Source organism: Orcinus orca, chromosome 8 (assembly GCF_937001465.1).
Source record: "Orcinus orca chromosome 8, mOrcOrc1.1, whole genome shotgun sequence".
Taxonomy (NCBI): domain Eukaryota; kingdom Metazoa; phylum Chordata; class Mammalia; order Artiodactyla; family Delphinidae; genus Orcinus; species Orcinus orca.
In genome coordinates, this window is record NC_064566.1 from 104,702,221 (window position 1) to 104,721,092 (window position 18,872).

The window sequence follows — 18,872 nt, forward strand, 5'->3', positions numbered from 1 at the left end:
CAAAAAAAAAAAAAAAAAAATAGGCTACCTCAAAACACATCTCTTTCCAAAAATCTTTTGGTGAAACCTGACACTCTAGAACGGTATGCCATATTGGACCTGTGAGATCAGATATTCCTTTGGGAGGAGGGGCTTCCCCACACCAGCCAAAGAGGCACAGCACTTGTAAGATGTTCTTGTAAGGACTTATCTAGGCTGAAAAATTATATGGAAAAGCAATGGTACCAGCAACCTTCTTAATGCCTGGATTAGGAGATAGTTCCCTACAATTCAGGATCAAAGCTAAGTTGCATCAGTTCAGTTCAGACCAGGAACTATAATTGTATGTTAAGGCTTGTGCTAAGCCATGGACAGTTGAAGATGAAGCAGATAAGGTCTCTGCTCTTGAGCTATAGTCTAGTAAGACATGTAAATGTGTAATTTTAATATGACACGGTAAGTGATAAAAATCAAGATGTCTGAGGTAGTATGGTAGCATAGAGGTGGAGCACATAGCCCGACCTGGAGGTTCCAGAAGGCTTTCCAGAGGAGATAAGCCCACCTATTGAAAACTGAGTAAAAGTAAGCCAGGTGAAGAAGAAATGAGAATGACATACTAGGGGGAGGGAATAGCACAGGTCAAGTGCATACTTTAAAGGTCGTGATGGGGAGAAATGGGTGATGAAGCTGGATACACACACCAACAGCCAAGACCTGGGGACACGCAATGCAAATCCATGAGGTGGTTAGTCAAAGAAATATTCTAAATTCCATCGTGTTGTAGTCAGATTCACACTGTAAGTAGGTGACGGTGGCTGCAGAGTGGAAGGATTTATGGACGGCAGGACTAGAGGGGGTGCAGTAGTCCAGGCAAAAGACCACGAGAGCCTAAATGAGATCACTGCTGTAGGAATCAAAGGAAAAGGGAGAACACCAGAAAATTTGGGGATGCAAAATAAGCAGAATGTCTAGTCTCTCAGGGAACTGGGACACTGCAGGGCAGAGCAAAGGACAAAGGGGAATCTAGGATGACGACCTCCTCCCAGGATTCTGGCTTTGAGAGTGACTGGATGCTAAGCCATTACCTGAGTTTGGGATACAGAAGAGAAGCTGATCTGGTGGGGAAGGAAGATGGGGAATTCAGTTTGGGACATGTTGACTCTGAGGTGTCCAAGAAGCAGCTTTGTGTTTCCATTCATGTCTGTCCGTTCAGCAGGTGGTTAGATATGTGAGTCTGAAATTTCAGCGGTCAGGGCCAGAGTCCCAGAGTCATCAGCGTGCATGTGGAAGGTGAACCGTGGGTAGGTGTGAGTTCTTGAGACAAGAAGACACATAAAATGGACCCGAGGCTGCTTGTGTTAAAGGAGAGGAAGAAGGTTATGGCAGATGAACAGAGAGAGCCAGGAGAGATGCATTACAAAAGCCAAAGGGCACAGATAATATCAAAGATAAGTGACTAGTTGACAGTGTCAACTACAGAGTAGCCTCGGGAACAGAAGAGAGGTCTATTAGATACTATTTTAGAGATTTCCATTGGATGAAACAATACAGAGGGCATTTGAATACAATTTCAGTGTGGTGGTGAAGAGGGTGGACCAAATGGAGTCAGCAATTGTCTTTCCAGGTTTTTTTCAAGAAACTTAACTGATGTTGACAATATCTGATTGCATTACACAAAACCACCCAAATTCCTTTCTATCCAAAGAAAATGTCATTCAAGTGGTAATTAAGTTCAATAATTAATGACTTCTCAAGTAATTTTTAATATTAAAGATTGTTTTTAATTATCTATAAATAATTATCAAAGTTATTTATTGGCTACTAACTGGGTGAGATGATGAGGAAAAGATCTACATGTTTTCTGTTTTTTAATTGTTATTGGAGTACAGTTGATTCACAATGTTGTGTTAGTTTCAGGTGTACGGCAAAGTGAATCAGCTATACGTATATATATATCCCCTCTTTTTTTGGATTTCCATCCCATATAGGTCATCACAGAGCATTGGGTAGAGTTCCCTGTGCTATACAGCAGGTCCTTATTAGTTATCTATGTTATATGCAGTAGTGTGTATATGTCAATCCCAATCTCCCAATTTATCCCTCTCCCCAAAGATCCACATATTTTGACAATATATATAAAGTGTAAAATTTTGAAAAATTATATGTTGCTTGGAGATAATGTACATAGTAAATGTATGCAGTATATAGTAAAGCAGAAAGAAGTGAATGCTAAACACACAATTCATGATGATGGTTGCTTCTCAGGGGGAAGTAGGGGGAGATGGTCAAGGAGGGGTCAATGGGGGATTTCTCTGGCAGTCCAGTGTTTAAGACTCCACGCTTCCACTGCAGGGGGCACGGGTTCAATCCCTGGTCAGGGAACTAAGATCCCACATGCCGCATGGCACGGCCAAAAAAAAAAAAAAAGGAGGGGTGGAGGGGTCAACAAACAGGAAGCCCCAAGGATGTTAGGAATGTTTTATTTCTTAAGTTGGCTCGTGGAACACAGTTGTTAAATTATCCTTTGTACCTTTTATATACATTAGATATATTATTCTTATGACTGAAATAGTAAATAGGAAGAAGGACACACGGTTGTTCTTTTTCCTTTTTCTGTTATTATTTTGTGTGAAAAAGTCTTGGGCCTGGTCATAGTCGAAGGGGAAAAGGCTATAAAGGGTGAGAGAAGTTCACATCGACAGAACGAGGCCTAGAGAGCACAGGTGAGGATGAAATCAGAAGCACAGATGGAGGATGGTCCATGAGAGAAGGGGTGAGTCTGAGGAGAAGAATGGGTGTGGGTATGTATGAATTTGTAGGTGAAGGAGAGGAAACTGAGATGATGATGCCTTAGTCTCAATGATGTTATCAACTTAAAAAATATTCACAACCTATAAGTTGCGAGTTATGTTTTATTTGGTGGGAATTTTTAGCACTTCAAGCCCACGAGGCAGCATCTCAAGTAACCCTGAGAGAAGTGCTCCAAGGAGGTGAGGGGGGAGCTAGGATATATAGGAGTTTTGCAACAAATGGCAGGTAGTCTGAACGTCAAACAATTATTGTAAATTAAAGAAAGCCAGATATCCCAAGTTAAGGAATTTAGCGCTTTTCTATGGATGGGAAGATGCAAGAGTCTGAGCTCACTGAAATCATTCCTTTGATGTGCACCTCAGCTATCTGGGGCCAGTATCCTGTGTTTTCTCATCCTGAGTCCCCTCAGGGCTCACCAGCTCACTGTCTGGTGGTGGCTGCAATCGCTGACCACGGTGACATCCTTTGTTTACTGACCTGGCAGGCAATATTCCATTCTCAGTGTTAACAGAATGAGAGAAAAGGTTGACCTGGAGTTGGCTGAACTCAGGTTTAAGGGAAGCTATGCGTTTTCAAAGACTAGTCTACGGGAGACGGGAGGAAGACTTGCACATGGCAAGAAGGGCTGCTAGTGAAGCAGAAAGTAGGGAACGAAGGGAAATATACTCAACTTTTTTGCTTGTTGCTTGGAAAATAAGCCAACCATTCAAGTCCAGAGATGCCCCTTTCACTCTAACGTATGCTGAAGCGGCAACTGGTAACTGCATCTCTGTTGTTGACATCCATAACCTGAGTTCCATTTTCCCTTGCCATGACTCAACCTGCTCTAATTCCTTTTCATTTTTCATTTCAGAAGAGGGATTTTAGAACTAGGAAGGGCCATGGAGGTTACCTCTTCCAAACTATACCCATTTAACAAACAAGGAAATTCTGATCCTGAGAGCTTACGTATCGTGCTCAGGATCACAGAGTAAGTTCACAGCAAAACCTGGACTAGAACCCAGGTCTTCTGACTCAGAGGCCAAAGTTCTTTATTAGAGCTTGAGAAATAATGGAACTTAGCCTAGATTTGTTCTTCAGTCCTTAATTCAAGATTCCAGTAAGATCGCCTAATTCTCAAGAGTTTGAAAGAGGCAATCGAGAAACGCCCAGATCCAACGCCAGCCCCCTCCGTGAAGCCTTCTCAGATTCTCCGGTGAAAGTTATTCACTTTCTACTCATGTCCCCAAGCACTGCTGTCAGTATATCTCATGACGTTCAATTTTTCACAAGTATATAGCTCCCTGCTGGATTATAAACTCCCTGATGGGAGGGATCCCTTCTTATTCATTTGATTATTTACTCAGCACGCAGCACTGACTCTTGTATTTCATAGGTGCACGTGGGGGGGCAGGTGGAAAAGCAGAAATGAGAACATCTTTTGTTTAGGAACCCAACCGAGCTAGGAGGTCACTGAGCTCTTGTTCATGGTGATCTTTTCCATATCATCATGAATTCATGCCAGAACAAGGTTCAGACTCATTCCGGTCTTACTCCTTCTGACCATGCTGTTCAAGGACCCGCCCCACAGAGAAAATAACAATGACACAGAAGCTGTCAAAATCTGAAGACGAGTGATGGACTTCAGAGTTGCTTAAGGCCTCTCAGGCTAGTGTAGAGCAGGGATACACCGTGCCTGAAGTTCAGGACTAAGCCATGGTCACATCAGCCTGTTGGAACTTTCAACACTGCACCTTGTGCTTCTTCCACATTCTATTAACAAGCAGCTCATAGAACAACGAGGGGTATCAACCTTGTTATTTGCAGAGGAACAGAAAGCTGAGTCAGGCATGGTTGGTTGTATTCCAAAGTAAATGCAGACCAGAAACCATCTGAGTGTTTCCGTTGGCAAGGACAGATTCAGAAAGTATAAAAACCATGTTCTGCAGTAAAAGAATATGCCATATTCTTCCCATAACCTGTTCCCTACTGACCAAACACACTTCCTGTTCCCATTAAAAAAAAAAAAAAATACACTCAACCACCACCCTCTCCAAGGTGAGGTAAAGGTTCAACAGTGATTTCCCCACCTTAGGGTCAGCCACTCAAAGCAAAGGACAGCAGCTTTGGTTCAATCATTTACTTCTCCTAAGAGAGAAGCCCAGGTTTCTCCCCCATGGACTGCGGGAATGGGTATAAGAGCACCAGAGAAGAGAGGAAACTGACATTTATTACACACTTGTTCTAGTTAGCTGCTGGACATTTTCAGTTAACCCTCACAAGATCCCTGTGAGGTAGACATTAATGTCCCTTTTTAGAAGGAGGGGTACTGAGATTCAGCGAGTTTATAGGACTCAGTCAAGGTCTTTGACTTTTTTAAGTAGACTGTCTTTTTCCATTCCCAATCGAATTTCGAGGCTTAATGCATTCCCCCCAAGGAAGAGAAAGCCACCTGGTCTTTTCGGTAAAGACGGTGGGGATGGCAGGGCAGAAACAGTGAGCAGCTCCACCCAGCCACAGAGATGATTAGCTGCAGCTGCCTCTCAGCCTTTGCATGTGCTGTCTGCTCTGCCTAGAACTCCACGCATACTACCTGTGTTTACCTGTTTTTCAAGGAAGCTTCAGTGACACTTCCCTCTGTAATCTTCCTCCTCTTGCCCTCAGGCTGAACTGGAGTCCTCCCTTTACTGTCCCAACACTCTATTAAAATAGTTAATATATGTGTCACAATAGCTAAATTACTCTTTCTTCACCACAGTTTGACATTATTATAGGCAAAGCCCTCCCCTGAAGATTGATGAAATCCATTTTCAAGAGTAAAAGGGGTGACAAGGCCACCAAGACAATTCAATGGGGGAAAGAAGAAACTTTTCAACAAATGGCTGGGATGACTAGATATGCAAAAGGATAAAGTTGGATCCATACCTAAAAAGTTAATTAAAATGGATCAAAGACATAAACATAAGAGCAAAAATTATAAAAATATTAGAAGAAAACATAGGAGTGAATCTTCATGATGGTGAGTTAAGCAGTGGTTTCCTAGATATGACACAGAAAGTACAAACAAGAAAAAAAAAAGATAAACTGGATTTCATCAAAATTCAAAGCTTCTGTGCTTCAAAGGACACAATCAAGAAAGACAACCCACAGAAAGGGAGAAAATATTTCCAAATCATGTATCTGATACAGGACTTGTATCTATAATATATAAAGAACTATTACAACCCAACAATAAAAAGACAAATAACCCAACTTAAGATGAGCAATGGATGTGAATAGGCATTTCTCCAAAGAAGATATACAAATGCCCAATAAATGCATGAAAAGATGCTCCACATCACTAATCATTAGGGAAGCAAAATGGAACAAAACAATGAGCTACCGCTTCACACCCACTAGGATGGCTGAACTAAAAAAGATGGACATAATTAATTGTTGTTAAGGATGTAGAAAAACTGGAACCTTCATACATTGTCGGTGGGATTGTAAAGTGATGCAGCCACTTTGGAAAACAGGGATGAACCTTGAAAACATGCTAAGTGAAAGAGGCCAGCACAAAAGACCACACACTGTATGATTCAATTTATATGAAATGTCCAGAATAGGCAACTCTATAAAGTAGATTAGTGGCTGCCTCGGGCTGTGGGGGACAGGAGGGAGGATTGGGGGAAACGGAGTGACTGATGGGTGAAAGGTTTCTTTTGGGGGTGATGAAAATATTATAAAATTGACTGTGGTGATGGTTGCACAACTCAGTGAATATACTCAAAAGTCACTGAATTTTACACTTTAGGTAAATTGTATGATATGTGAATTATATCTCAATAAAGCTGTTATTTAAAAAAACAAAAACGAAAAACAAAAGGATATGGACAGCCAAGAAAAAAACTGTTAGGGAAGTGGGCTTATACTCCATAAAGTTCTGAAGGGAGAAGAACACCCTGGCATAAATAACAAAGAAAGGCAGGCAGCCTAATTTCTATTTCCTTCCAGAAAAAAGGAGAATAGGAAGCTGACCTCGAATACAGCAGGGCCTCACAACCCCATCACTAGGAGCTCAGGACTGCACATCTGTTGCTGTGGGGGACTGTCCTGTGCGCTGTAAGATGTCACGTCTAGTGGCTGGTCTCCGCCCACCAGATGCCAGTAACACCACCACCAGCCGCTCGGTAACCGTCAAAAACGTCAGCAGGGCCCCCCAGGTGGCACAGTGGTTAAGAGTCCGCCTGCCAACGCAGGGGACACGGGTTCGAGCCCTGGCCCGGGAAGATCCCACATGCCGTGGAGCAGCTAAGCCCGCGTGCCTAGAGTCCGTGCTATGCAACAAGAGAAGCCACCGCAAGGAGAAGCCTGCGCACTGCCACAGAGAGTGGCCCCCGCTCGCCGCAACTAGAGAAAGCCCGCTCACAGCAGCGAAGACCCAACACAGCCATCAATCAATCAATCAATCAATCTTCAGACAAACGGTCCCCCACAGAGAACTACTGGACTCGAGAAATGGACCTCCAGGTTTGCCCTGCAATGTAACAGACCCCTGGGTGCCTGAATTCGAATTAGGTTGTCTTTTTAGGCAGGACAGTAAGGTGGGGCTGGAAGAACCATTTCAGGAGAGAAAATGCATCTATGTGATATCAGGTAGGAAAGGAGGTGACAAGTCAGGGCAGCTCAGAGAGAATTTACCACAATTGTCTTTGGCACCTTTTTGGTACAATTTCTGCCATTCTTATGGCACCACAACTACTTCTTCCCTGGATTTAATAAAGATTTTCAATATTTTTAAAAAAAAAAACTACAAAAGCCTGAGTGTCCCACCTGTCAACGTTAGCCTAGTATACAGCTGTATGATTCAGAACAGGCTAGGTTCTGCTGGATAATAACGGTCCACAGAGCTCAGTGATGCTTTCCCGTTTACTTCTCATGCCATGTGTTCATCGCGGCTGATTTGGGGCTCTGCTCCGTGTCTCCTCACTCCGGGATCTAGGCTGACGGAGGAGCTACCATCATGAATACTGATAGTGATGAGGGAGAGGTGACTGTTCTGAGGGTCTTGAACTGGCAATTATACATGTCAGCCCAGAAGTAACACGTCACCTACGCTCACAACTCACAAGACCCCACCCAACCGCAAGGGGGCCAGAAAGTGCAACCATACCACATGCCTAGAAGACAGAGCCAGAAATGCTCAATGAACACGAAATACCCTCGAATTATCTTCCACACTGCTTTCCCCGTTCATGCAAATCATACACCTGTACATGTGTATACAGATATGTGGAACGTTCACTGCTGCACAAAACAGGGTCGCATTATAAGCAGTCTTTTCCACCTTTCATGTCTCCCCCAACAGTAACTCGTGCAAAACCTCCCAGAACAGCAGGTATAGTGCTAATTCATTCTTGTTAGTGGTTACGTAACATTCCACGGTGAAGATAACGTAAGTCAACTGGAACTAAGCAGAGATCCAGGCTGTGTAGTTGGTAGTGTATGTATCTGTATCCTGTCCTCACGAATTTGAGGAAATTGGCTTTAACTCTTCCCCTGCCATGAATGCCAAGCCCTCGATCCTGCTAATTTTGGAGGTTGCAAAGACGAAGCACATGAGGAACAAAATTCTCTTTTCTTGCTCCTTTTTCTGATCCTGTCACTCATCTACATACACCCTTTCCTTCACAATTCCTACTTTCCCCATCTAAACTAGGGGGAAACGTTGGATTTATTAAAAAAGAAAAGGCACCACATCGTTTTATTTTTAACTACAGGCAAATGGCACCGACCACGGTTTCTCCTCTCCTCTGCACCATCACCCCCAACTCCTACAATTCTCCCTCCCTCCTCTTTCCGTGCTCCCCACTCTTCCCCATTCTCACCTCCTTTTTCTCTGACACCTTCTACCTTGTCTTCCATTTCATTTAAATGAAAAAAAGGGAATGCAGACTGGGGAAAATGGTTAAAAACTAGGAGTACAAGGAAAGCTGGTGAAACCTTACTCAGACAATGTTCCTTCTCCAGTGATCTCCCCAGACGTGAAATGAAAAGTTGCCTAAACCTCTAGCCCTCTCGGTTTCCAGCTTTAACTCAAAGCTGCTACCCCTCAAAACATTTAATCCTCCCTTCATACTCCCATTCCATCTCATGTAATATTAAAAGAGAGTAAACATATTAAAAATAAGGGAATTTGCCTTTGTGGAAGCACTAATGTTTTCCTATCTGTGGCTTTTCTGTAGATCGACGTATTTTACTGTGCAATGGCCACACCATTCTGTGTATTCAAGGGCACTCACCCCTTAAATGTTTGCTTCCTTATTTAATATTTTTAATTATTTTTTAAGCTAGACTTCTCAGGGACTTTATCTGAATGGTATTATCCAAATTATTGGAAGTCTAAATTTTTATTGTTCTGTTTGAAGTTACTCTCTTGTTCCCTTTTTAAAACCGGACCCATCCTATCTCTCTAGACGTTCTATAATGTAGCTAATCTAATAACCTATTAATTTGTTAATGGAAGAAATCTACCTCCCCTGCTCCTCTTCCCCATCAAATCAACGTCCTCAGCCTTCCAGAAAGTTAAAAGGAGTTTCTTCAGACACGCTGCAGGCCCTACGATCCACTGGCATGAATTTTAAACCAGGTAAAAGGCAAGGGTGAGGCTTGACAAATTGGTACGGACACCACACAAGCAGACAAGGACTGTGCCTCCATTTGGGGTTCTGCCTCTCAGAAAAATAGGGAAGGGCAGGGAAGATTTGTAAAGCTGGTTTTTCTGCACTTCTGACTAGGAAAACAAAGGAGTGTAACAGGCTTGACCTGGAAAGGGACCTGTGTTAAACATTAAATGAAAAGTGGAGCTTTTTTTTTTTTTTTAATGTTTTTCAGTAGAGGATTAAAAAAGAATGAGAAGGCCTTCCAGTTACGGCAGCATAAAGAGACAGGCAGTTCCTTTCTGCAAAACACCCACCCCACCCCCCGCAAAAATATAAGCACAGCACTAGACAAAATTATCAAAACCAACAATTGCAGGGAACTGGAAATTGACCAAAGGTAGACAACAAACTGAGCTGTGGTGACTGTTAAATTACTTGTTAAATAAGGGTCCTGGAATGTTGGATGGCGCATCGTGAGCCTCAGTCCGACAAAAGCCCACAAGAGAACCGAAACAGAGAAGCTGACTACTCACAGCCCTGGAGGAGTACAGGGTGGGAGGTCAAGGCAGGGTGCAGGCAGAGGGAGGCCAGACTGGGACATACGCCCTTATTAAGGTCCACAGATGGAGTGCTTCAGGGTTCCCAGGGAAACCAGACTGCACCATTCAAACCAGAAAGACCAGGGTTCTCGTAAGTTTTGCAGGGGGCTCATCCAAGGGGTACACCAGGGGGAAGGCCCTGGGACGTGGAAGAGACTGTTTATCACTGTGACTCTGCAGCTGTTTCAAGGGCATGCTCAGAGGAGGGGCCGGTGTCAGTTCAAGGCCCCTCCAGGCCACTGGCTGCACAAAAGGATGCTGAGGCGGCAATATTATGGAGTAGTTCAGCTAAACAGTGGAAGGCTGTGGGTTTTGTGGCCACACCATAACAAGAGCCCCCCCTCACTCAATGACTTTTAAATATGCTGGTACTGGCCATGAAAACAAGTTGCTCAGCTGCCAGAAGACAGACACAGCTCAGGGCAGCGATGGGGGGTCAGAAACGCTTGGCTTCTCAAGCTAAGCATGGAAATGAACACACGGGAATGAGCAGGGGAAATGCACAGCTGGGGTGAGCAGCAGACCAACCAGGAATTTAACAGGGAAAACCCTAGAAATGAGTCATGGAAGGGCTGATACAAGTTCTCCACACATCTCTGGCTGAATAGCCTGTCATTTTACCAAATTTGAAAGACCGTATTCATTTATACTTAGAGGGCTGCATGAAAACCCTCAATTTTTCAAATTAGGTGAAAAATATTTTTTCATTTGCATTATCTTTACAGTGAGACTTATTATCAATTTGTGTTATTTTGTGAATTATGTGGTTTGTGTCTTCTGCCCATTCTTCTACGGTCTTTTTCTTATTAACTTGTAAAGGCTCTGTAGTGGAATATCCATTTATCACAGCTATTGCAAACGTTTTCCCAAATGGTGTGCCTTTTAATGTGTTTTATATGTAAAATGCTTATGCAGATGACTTTCTCTTTTCTAGTTCCCTCCTTTACCTCTATGTTTAGAAAGGCTTTTCTACTCTAAGATCAGGAAGTATTTACCCATCCTCCTTCTCCTCCCTCCTATTTTACCCACATTTCTAAAGCCTCAGGGCCAGTGGTATTCTCCTGGGCTTGTAACTCACTGAGCGGACAAGACTTCAATGACGTAACACAGGCTTATTCTCTGAGAATAAGGGGCTCCTTCTCAATATGGCTTACAGCTCGGAATCCCCAGTCATGGATCGTGTTTCCTGCCAAATTATCCATTTATGTCTTCCCCATTCAGCCACCTAACAGCTGTCCCTTTATTGTTTAGGTATCCTGGGACCCCGATGGCAAATTTCAAGGGCCACGCTCTCCCAGGGAGCTTCTTCTTGATAGTTGGACTGTGGTGGTCAGTGAAGTACCCACTGAAGTACTTTCACCAAAAGGGGAAGAGCAGCCGACTGACTCACCACTATCAGCGTCTGGAGGTCACTGAGGCCGCCATCAGAACTCTATTTTCAGTCATCGGTAAGGAAGGGGGTCATTTGGCCCAGGGATCTCCTTGTCATACCCAGAACCCGTCACCCACTTCCTGGACCCTGTGGAAAATGGATGTCTCCACTGGCAGGGATAACGTAAGAATTTGGGGCACTAAATATTTTACCATAGCATCTATTGTGTACCAAGCTTAGTAACACTGACAGTTTAATAGCACCTTACATCACAGTTCTAAGTTTCACACTATGAAAAACTACCACATAGACTGCAGCATTCTTTGCCCTAGAAGGATACAGGTATAATTTGTAGGAACACAGGCATAAATTGTAGAAATAGAAGACATACTTTATGAAAAAGACAAAACAGAAAAAGAGAAAATAAGAACAAATTAGAGTTAAGCTCATGTACGTGAGTTATGAGAAGGTACTAAACGGAGCTTAGTTTTAGAAAAGTCATCTTTTTCCCCCCAGCTCTCTCCCTCCACTAGAATCTCACGAGTGGTTAACACCCAACTCGTACCCTCCATCCCCAAATCTCAAGTGCTTAGAGATGGGGATTCATGCTGGAAGGCTAGTCAGAGAGGCAGAGAAAAGCCAACAGACAGCTGCCTGAGGGGAACCTTCCTTCACTGCGCCCCATTCCAACAAACCCACCCACTCCCATGGTCACCTGACAGCCATCCAGCCCACTGGTGGCCCTCGAGGAACAACACGCGGTGTCAAGAGCAGACAGAATTCCTTGTCAGGACCAGCCCATCACGTGAGTGAGGAGGGAGCTCACCCTGCAGCTACATTCTGCCACCTGTCCCCTTTGGCCTACAGTTTCTCCAAGGAACGGAAGCAAGGGCAGTAGCTCCCCGTGGAGTGAGCAAAGGTCACAGTCTAGCTGAATGTCCCCTTCACCAGTCACCCAGGCATCGGAAAGGCTTTGTCGTCTCTATGAAGCTGCGAAGTGATAGGGCCCGTGTGGCTTAAACGGTAAAGGACAGCATCAACTTGGCCTTAGAAAAGCTAGAAAAATGAAATTTAGCCCCCTTGCTATGTGAAAATAATCCTCACCCAAGAACGGTCTCTTGGGGCCTCTGCCACGTGCCAGGAACTCGCTGTCTGGGTGCCGGGGGGGTGGGGTGGGGGGAACAGACACAGTCCCTGCTCTCGGAGGCCTTCTGCTCGCCTGTCACTGGGACGTCCTTTTCCTGGGTTGCTTCCACCAGCACCTTCATCCTTTGTACATGAATTCCGAAAGGGGCTGGGGACTTCCCTCGTGGTCCAGTGGTTAAGGCTCTGCACTCCCAACGCACGGGGTCTGCATCTGACCCCTGGTCGGGGAACTAGATCCCACATGCCGCAGCCAAGAGCCCGCACGTGGCAACAAAGACCCCACGTGCCGCAGCGAAGGCCTGGTGCAGCCAAATAAGTAAATAAATAATAATAAAAAAAAAAAAAAGAGGAGGTGGGGATCTGGCTTGAGAAAGAAATGTTTGGGAAATGGTCCAGAACGTTGTCACGGAGGACATATTCTAGGCTCCGAGAACATTCTGGGCACCAGGCAAAAGGCGAATCTTTTGCTCCCAAGAAGTGAGAGCTGCCCTGTGGTACTGCTTCACCTGTGTGCCAGCCCCGTCTCCTGAGCTACAGGGTGGCCAGGATCACCAAGGTGTGGTCTTGGCCTTGTTCTCCCAGCGTCTGGGACAGAGGCCGAGCGCCATGGGAGGGACCCTCAGTTCCGAGCTCGCCCCGGGCGCAGGAAAAGCACACACCCGGGAGTCGCTGGGCCTGCCACGGCTATCTTCACCTGCAGTGTGTCTCGCTGGCATTCTATCATTTTCCACCTAATTGTTCCTTTCCAGGTTTATCTCACGGCTCGCTTGGCAGAGGGGACCCCCAGAGAATGCATCAGCCACACTCTCGCTTAAGAGGCAATGCCTTGCTGTCATCTCAACTGCTGGACAATGTCCTGGGGACCTGTGTGGCTGCGTTCCTATCGCCGTTTCTCCCCCCTCCCCCAAAGGAATGGCAACAAAGGCAACACGTCTGCACAGGTTCCTCAGCAAATACATATTTCATCCTGAAACAGCTGCATCTGAGGCAGCAGAGTAGGTCCACAGAGCCGTGGGCCACCTTCGCCATGACTCGGGGTCACTTCGCCGTCTATTTGTCTTGGAGCTGTTCTTCCCTCCCTAACCTCCACTCCCGTTTCCCTGCAGGCATGCTGGCAGAGCAGTTTGTTCCGGACGGGCCCCACCTCCACCTGTCCCACGAGGACCACTGGGTAAAGCTCATGAACTGGCAGCACAGCACCATGTACCTGTTCTTTGGGGTCTCGGGACTCGTGGACATGCTGACCTACCTCATCACCCACATCCCCTTGGGGCTGGACAGACTGGTCATGGCTGTGGCAGTTTCCAATGAAGGTGACTGGGTGGTGTGGACGGAGACTTAGAGGGACGGGAGCACAGCAGATCAGAAATATTGCAAATGTAATCATCTTCCCCAGAGAAACCTAGTCTCTGCGCTTCAGAATCCTACACAGGACCTGATCCTGTGCTCTGGACGGTACGGGCGGCACGTTCCATAAAGCAGCACAGGAAAGCACGAGGCTTTTAGCCAGAGCTCTGGCTGGCAGAGCACCAACTCCCCCTGCCCGCCCAGCGCCCGCCCTGCCCCGACCTCCGCACGAAGTACTGGTGGGGTGCCATCACGCAAGGGGGTGACCCTCTGGTTAGGGGAGAGGTTCTCCGTGCTCTACCCCAACCTTGCGCTGTCGCTGTCCGGACTCCCACCCAGTGGCTAGGACACATCTCCCAACGCAACTCATCTTAACTGGATGAGAGAAAGCATGTTGTAATCCAACCCCTCGTTGATTTCTGAACCTCAGAAAGAACTGAAAAGAGGTTGAATGAGGGTAAAACTGAATGTCAAGTACAAACACACAACTGGTCACATATCAGCAACATCTCACCTTCCCATCCTGGACTGAACCCTACCTACCACAAATTCGGTAAAGAGATGTTAAGATTCATCCTCTGCTGCTTATACCCGCTTACACACAAACACATACACACACACACACATACACACACACACACACACAATAACCTGCATCGGTTTGTTGCCCTAGATTGTCACATAAACTGACTTCCTAAGTGCCAGACAGACACTTCCTAGTCAGGCTGAAGCTGGGAATGGATCCCCTGGGGCGGGGGCGGGCCCGACAGCATCCCCTGCTCCACACAGGCTTCCTCTTGTACCACCATGTCCACCACCGGCCACCGCTGGACCAGCACATCCACTCCCTCCTGCTGTGTGCCGTGTTCGCGGGGGCTGTCAGCCTCACCTTGGAAGTGATCCTCCGGGACAACATCGTGCTGGAACTCTTCCGTACCAGCCTCGTTATCCTTCAGGGCACCTGGTTCTGGCAGGTAATTATTCAAAACCATGCTCCTCACCTGGTGCAAGGACGAAGCAGGCCCGCCGAGCGCATCCAGGAGATGCAGCACTGACACACCACTCGAAGGGGGTCAGAAGCCACTTCTCTGCCCACGCCCACCCCTGACCTACGTGACTTTAGCCATCGATATCCTGCTGACACATAAACAAGCGTCATCAACAGAGCACCGGTAGCGAGCAGGCTGAGGATTTATCTACCTGCCTGCCCTTCCCAGCAGAGCTACTGACACCACTTACAGCCTCTACTTGCTTAAAACTGTTCATCTGAAATGTGGGCCCTGAAATTTTAAGTAAGGCTACACTAAAACCAGAGCTAACAGAGCAATTTCCTGTGCAGAGGCTGTTCAATGCTAACAGAGGCATGGGAGTTGTCTGGGCAACTACAGACACTCTGGCAGCCACAGGAGGCTAGGGGGCTTCTCAGGCCCACCCAGTGACAAGGCTGGCTTCTCTGTATAATCCACCAGATCGGGTTCGTGCTGTTCCCGCTTTTTGGAGCACCCGAATGGGACCAGAAAGATGACGCCAACATCATGTTCATCACCATGTGCTTCTGCTGGCACTACTTGGCCGCCCTCTGCATTGTGGCCATCAGCTACTCGCTGGTTTACTGGTATGTCCAAAACAAGATGACTTCTGCCAAGTTTGTCCTAACCTGCCCCGTCCCCGAAATGTATTACATTGCATCCTTTTTACCTCCACGCCCCACCCTTCATAACTAAGCAGTGCTAATGTCTACCACTTAATGAGGGCCAACTATATGCCAAGCTCTGTGCAAGGCACTCTGTGCCTGCACGTGAGGGTGATGAAGTCTGAGAAGTTAAAGGACCGTCTGTCTGGTCACGGCGACCTCACAGACTCAGGTTTCGAACGCAGTTCTGATGGATTTTAAGTCCGTAGTTTGAAAGGAAAAACTCTGCATTAGGCATCAGTACTGAACCGCAGTCCCTGCTGTGTCCCTGGTTCATTCAGAGCCCAACACCTTATTCCTGGTTTTGCCCTACTTCCCAGGGACATGTGACGGTCAGGTAAGACACCACAGCAGCAAGCGCTCACGACAGCGCTCGCTCTCCCGAGGTTACCAGAGTAGCTAGTAATTCCTAGGCACTGACTGTGTCCCAGCACTGTGGTCAGCACTTAAAGTGTGTAAATTACCCCACTTAATGCTCACTTTATAAAGGATGCACGTGATGTTTACAGACGGGGAAACCAAGGCTTCCAAAGACTAACTGGATCAAGTTCACCCAAGGGGTAAACGGCAGAGCCCAGCTCTTTAACCACTGCACACCCGGTCCTGCTAGTTCTGTGTCGTCAGGGCCACCTCTGTTCTTTCCTAGTTCCTGATTTCCCTACCCAAAGAGAGAGAGTTCACCCAGAGAGAGTTCCACACAGACCAAACAGAAGGGAAAGCAGGCCATGGTTTCTCTGAGTTCTCCTGCCCGGTCAGTGAATCAACAAACTGTGGGGCAGGGGAACTAAGTTGAGTCTCAGTTACATCACTGACCTTTAAGTGACTGTGAGTCCTTTCACCACCAAAGAGCGCTGTCTAAGAAATCGGAGACGCAGATGAGTCACCACAGTATTTGACAGAGACATAAAAAACATGCTCTGAGGGCCAGCGGACGCCTTCGCATCCTCGGGTGAGGGAATAAGGCAACCTGGGGCTCACTCCATCTGCAATTATTGTCTCCCCGTTACAGCTTCCTGACACGGGTAAAGAGGCCTGGAGACAGAGAAATCATTGGGATTCACAAGCTGAAGTCAGATCACACCTACCAGAAGATCCTCCTGAGCGGCTCTGATGAGGACTAGGGCGGCCATCGGTCACCAACGGAGGACGGAGTGTCCTCTGGGGGCACAGCTGGTGGTCAGTGGGGCAGCTCCCTTCCTTCACTGAAACCCCCATTGTGATCCACTCTCAAGGGTCTGTATATTTGCATCTGCTCATTTAACCAACTGAGGTCTCTGCTGCTGTGGTATACTTTGTAGAGAAAAACGAAGCCAGCCTTTATTTGTGTCTCAGTGTGAAGAGAACTCAGACTCTGAAAGTTTCAGAACAGGAAGTGACCTCATGGGTGAATCCAGCAGAATTTACTGCTTTTGATAATTTAGCCCTTTTTCCCTCAAGAAGGCAGGTACTTTCTTATCAGAAGGTGAATGACAGAGCCTTTATTTTAGAGATATAATTCTAATCCGTATTTTTTAAAGTAAAATAATTCACGAGCTTTGGTATTTTTAAACATGACTTGCTAAGCATCTCCTAACTAATCATAATGTTCCGGAGTACTGCAATACCACTCACTGTTGACAAGTGATGAAGTTGGGCCAAAGGTGATTTTTTTGGTTAAATCAGGAAGCTAGTGAGTGGTCCAGCTGAGAGCTGGAGCCCAGATATTCTGACTTCTCAAAAGTACCCTAGTAAGACGGTGCTGACAGGAAACCTCTATAATGAGGTGGAGAGAAAAATGTCAGGTTATGGAAGGCCTTGAATTTCAACATAGCTGAAAGCAAAAGATAAGAATCCTGCAAAGGACGTGAATCTTGAACTAGTGACATAAAGTCTTGATACTCGAATCTTGGTTCTGGACCTGTTCTTTTTTTTTCTTTACGTTTCGTTCAACAAATATTTATTAATCATCTGCTTTGCACCAGCACTGAAATGGTTGTAAGGATTAACGAAATATGTGTCCAGCAAAGAATTCACAGTCTAAAGGGAGAGATACAAGCAGTTATGTGCACGGTGACTGGTGCCCTAAGGGGTAAGTACAGATACCATGGGAAACGAAGGAGGGGAGGAGAAGGTGTGTGTTTGGGGGGTGCCCTACAGAAAAGCACATTCCAGGAACAGAGAATCCAGGCACAAAGACAGTGAGAGTACGAAAGAACGCGGACGGCTAATCAAGCTCTGTAAACTGGTAAAAGTGGGTTAGGACAAATCTGAAAGGTCATAGGGACCCACAGTGCCATTCATTTGTACAGTATTTCCCAGACCTTAAACTGCTTTCTATCTCGTTTGACTCTCACAACCACCTGTACTGCAAGAACATCAGGGCTCTTCAGAGAACCGGATCAGCCTAAGGCCACACAACCACGAAGTCCTAAAGCCAGCCTTCAAGTAGGACTCAGAGGCCAGCTTCTCTCCCGCTATGCCCTTCACTACTTCACACCAACATGGCAGGGATCGGCTGTGTGAAGCACGTATGCTCTTTGGAAGGAATGCTGTACTTACACGAAGGGCAACCTCCCACGGTCAGCCAGCATCTCAGGGTCGAAGCCACATCTTAGGGATTAAGCATGAGCTACTTGAAGACACTGAATTTTGAGAAGAGAACCCGGGAGCCCCCTTTCAGGACCCACTTTGGCCTGCCTGCTGAGTAGGAACCCAAATGTTCATTTAGCAAGTCCTGAATGAAGCATGTTCTATCCAGCAAGTTCTACTGTTGGCCATTAATGTAAAACGTGTTCTTGCCTCAGGGACTGGAGATGGGAAGAAGGAACACAGTCGCAGGTTTACTTTCACAGTAAAGATCTCCATTTTAGATTTTTTTTTTTTTTTTTTTTTTTTTTTTTGGTGGTACGCAGGCCTCTCGCTGCTGTGGCCTCTCCCGTCGCGGAGCACAGGCTCCAGATGCACAGGCCCAGTGGCCATGGCTCATGGGCCCAGCTGCTCCACGGCACGTGGGATGCCCCCAGACCGGGGCACGAACCCGTGTCCCCTGCATCGGCAGGCGGACTCTCGACCACTGCGCCACCAGGAAAACCCTCCATTTTAGATTTTTAAAGTGGGGAGGGGACAGAACACTTTAAGGAAATGCAGCGTTTTCTAGACAGTGAGGGGCTGAGGTGTGACGGTCAGATACAAAATATTACAGTTTGTTCTGATGCACCTGACACAGCACTGTTTGGTATACCTTCATGGAAGTGATCAACCCGCATAAATATTCTCAGACGTGGTGACAAAGTACAAACCGATCACAATGCCATTCACCAAATCTA

At 46.3% G+C, this 18,872-nt stretch overlaps 1 protein-coding gene across 2 annotated transcripts in view; it reads left to right on the forward strand.

The window, feature by feature from the left end:
- TMEM45B (transmembrane protein 45B) overlaps positions 1-17,450 on the forward strand; it is a 30,712-nt gene extending 13,262 nt beyond the window's left edge. For both annotated transcript variants that reach the window (XM_033406976.2, XM_049713606.1), the window contains 5 exons: positions 11,261-11,457; positions 13,634-13,840; positions 14,664-14,848; positions 15,344-15,489; positions 16,577-17,450. In XM_033406976.2, coding sequence (XP_033262867.1) covers positions 11,277-11,457; positions 13,634-13,840; positions 14,664-14,848; positions 15,344-15,489; positions 16,577-16,688 — 831 coding nt within the window. In that variant the 5' untranslated portion in view covers positions 11,261-11,276 and the 3' untranslated portion in view covers positions 16,689-17,450. The remainder of the gene's footprint in view (positions 1-11,260; positions 11,458-13,633; positions 13,841-14,663; positions 14,849-15,343; positions 15,490-16,576) is intronic.
- Positions 17,451-18,872: the final 1,422 nt, after the last annotated feature.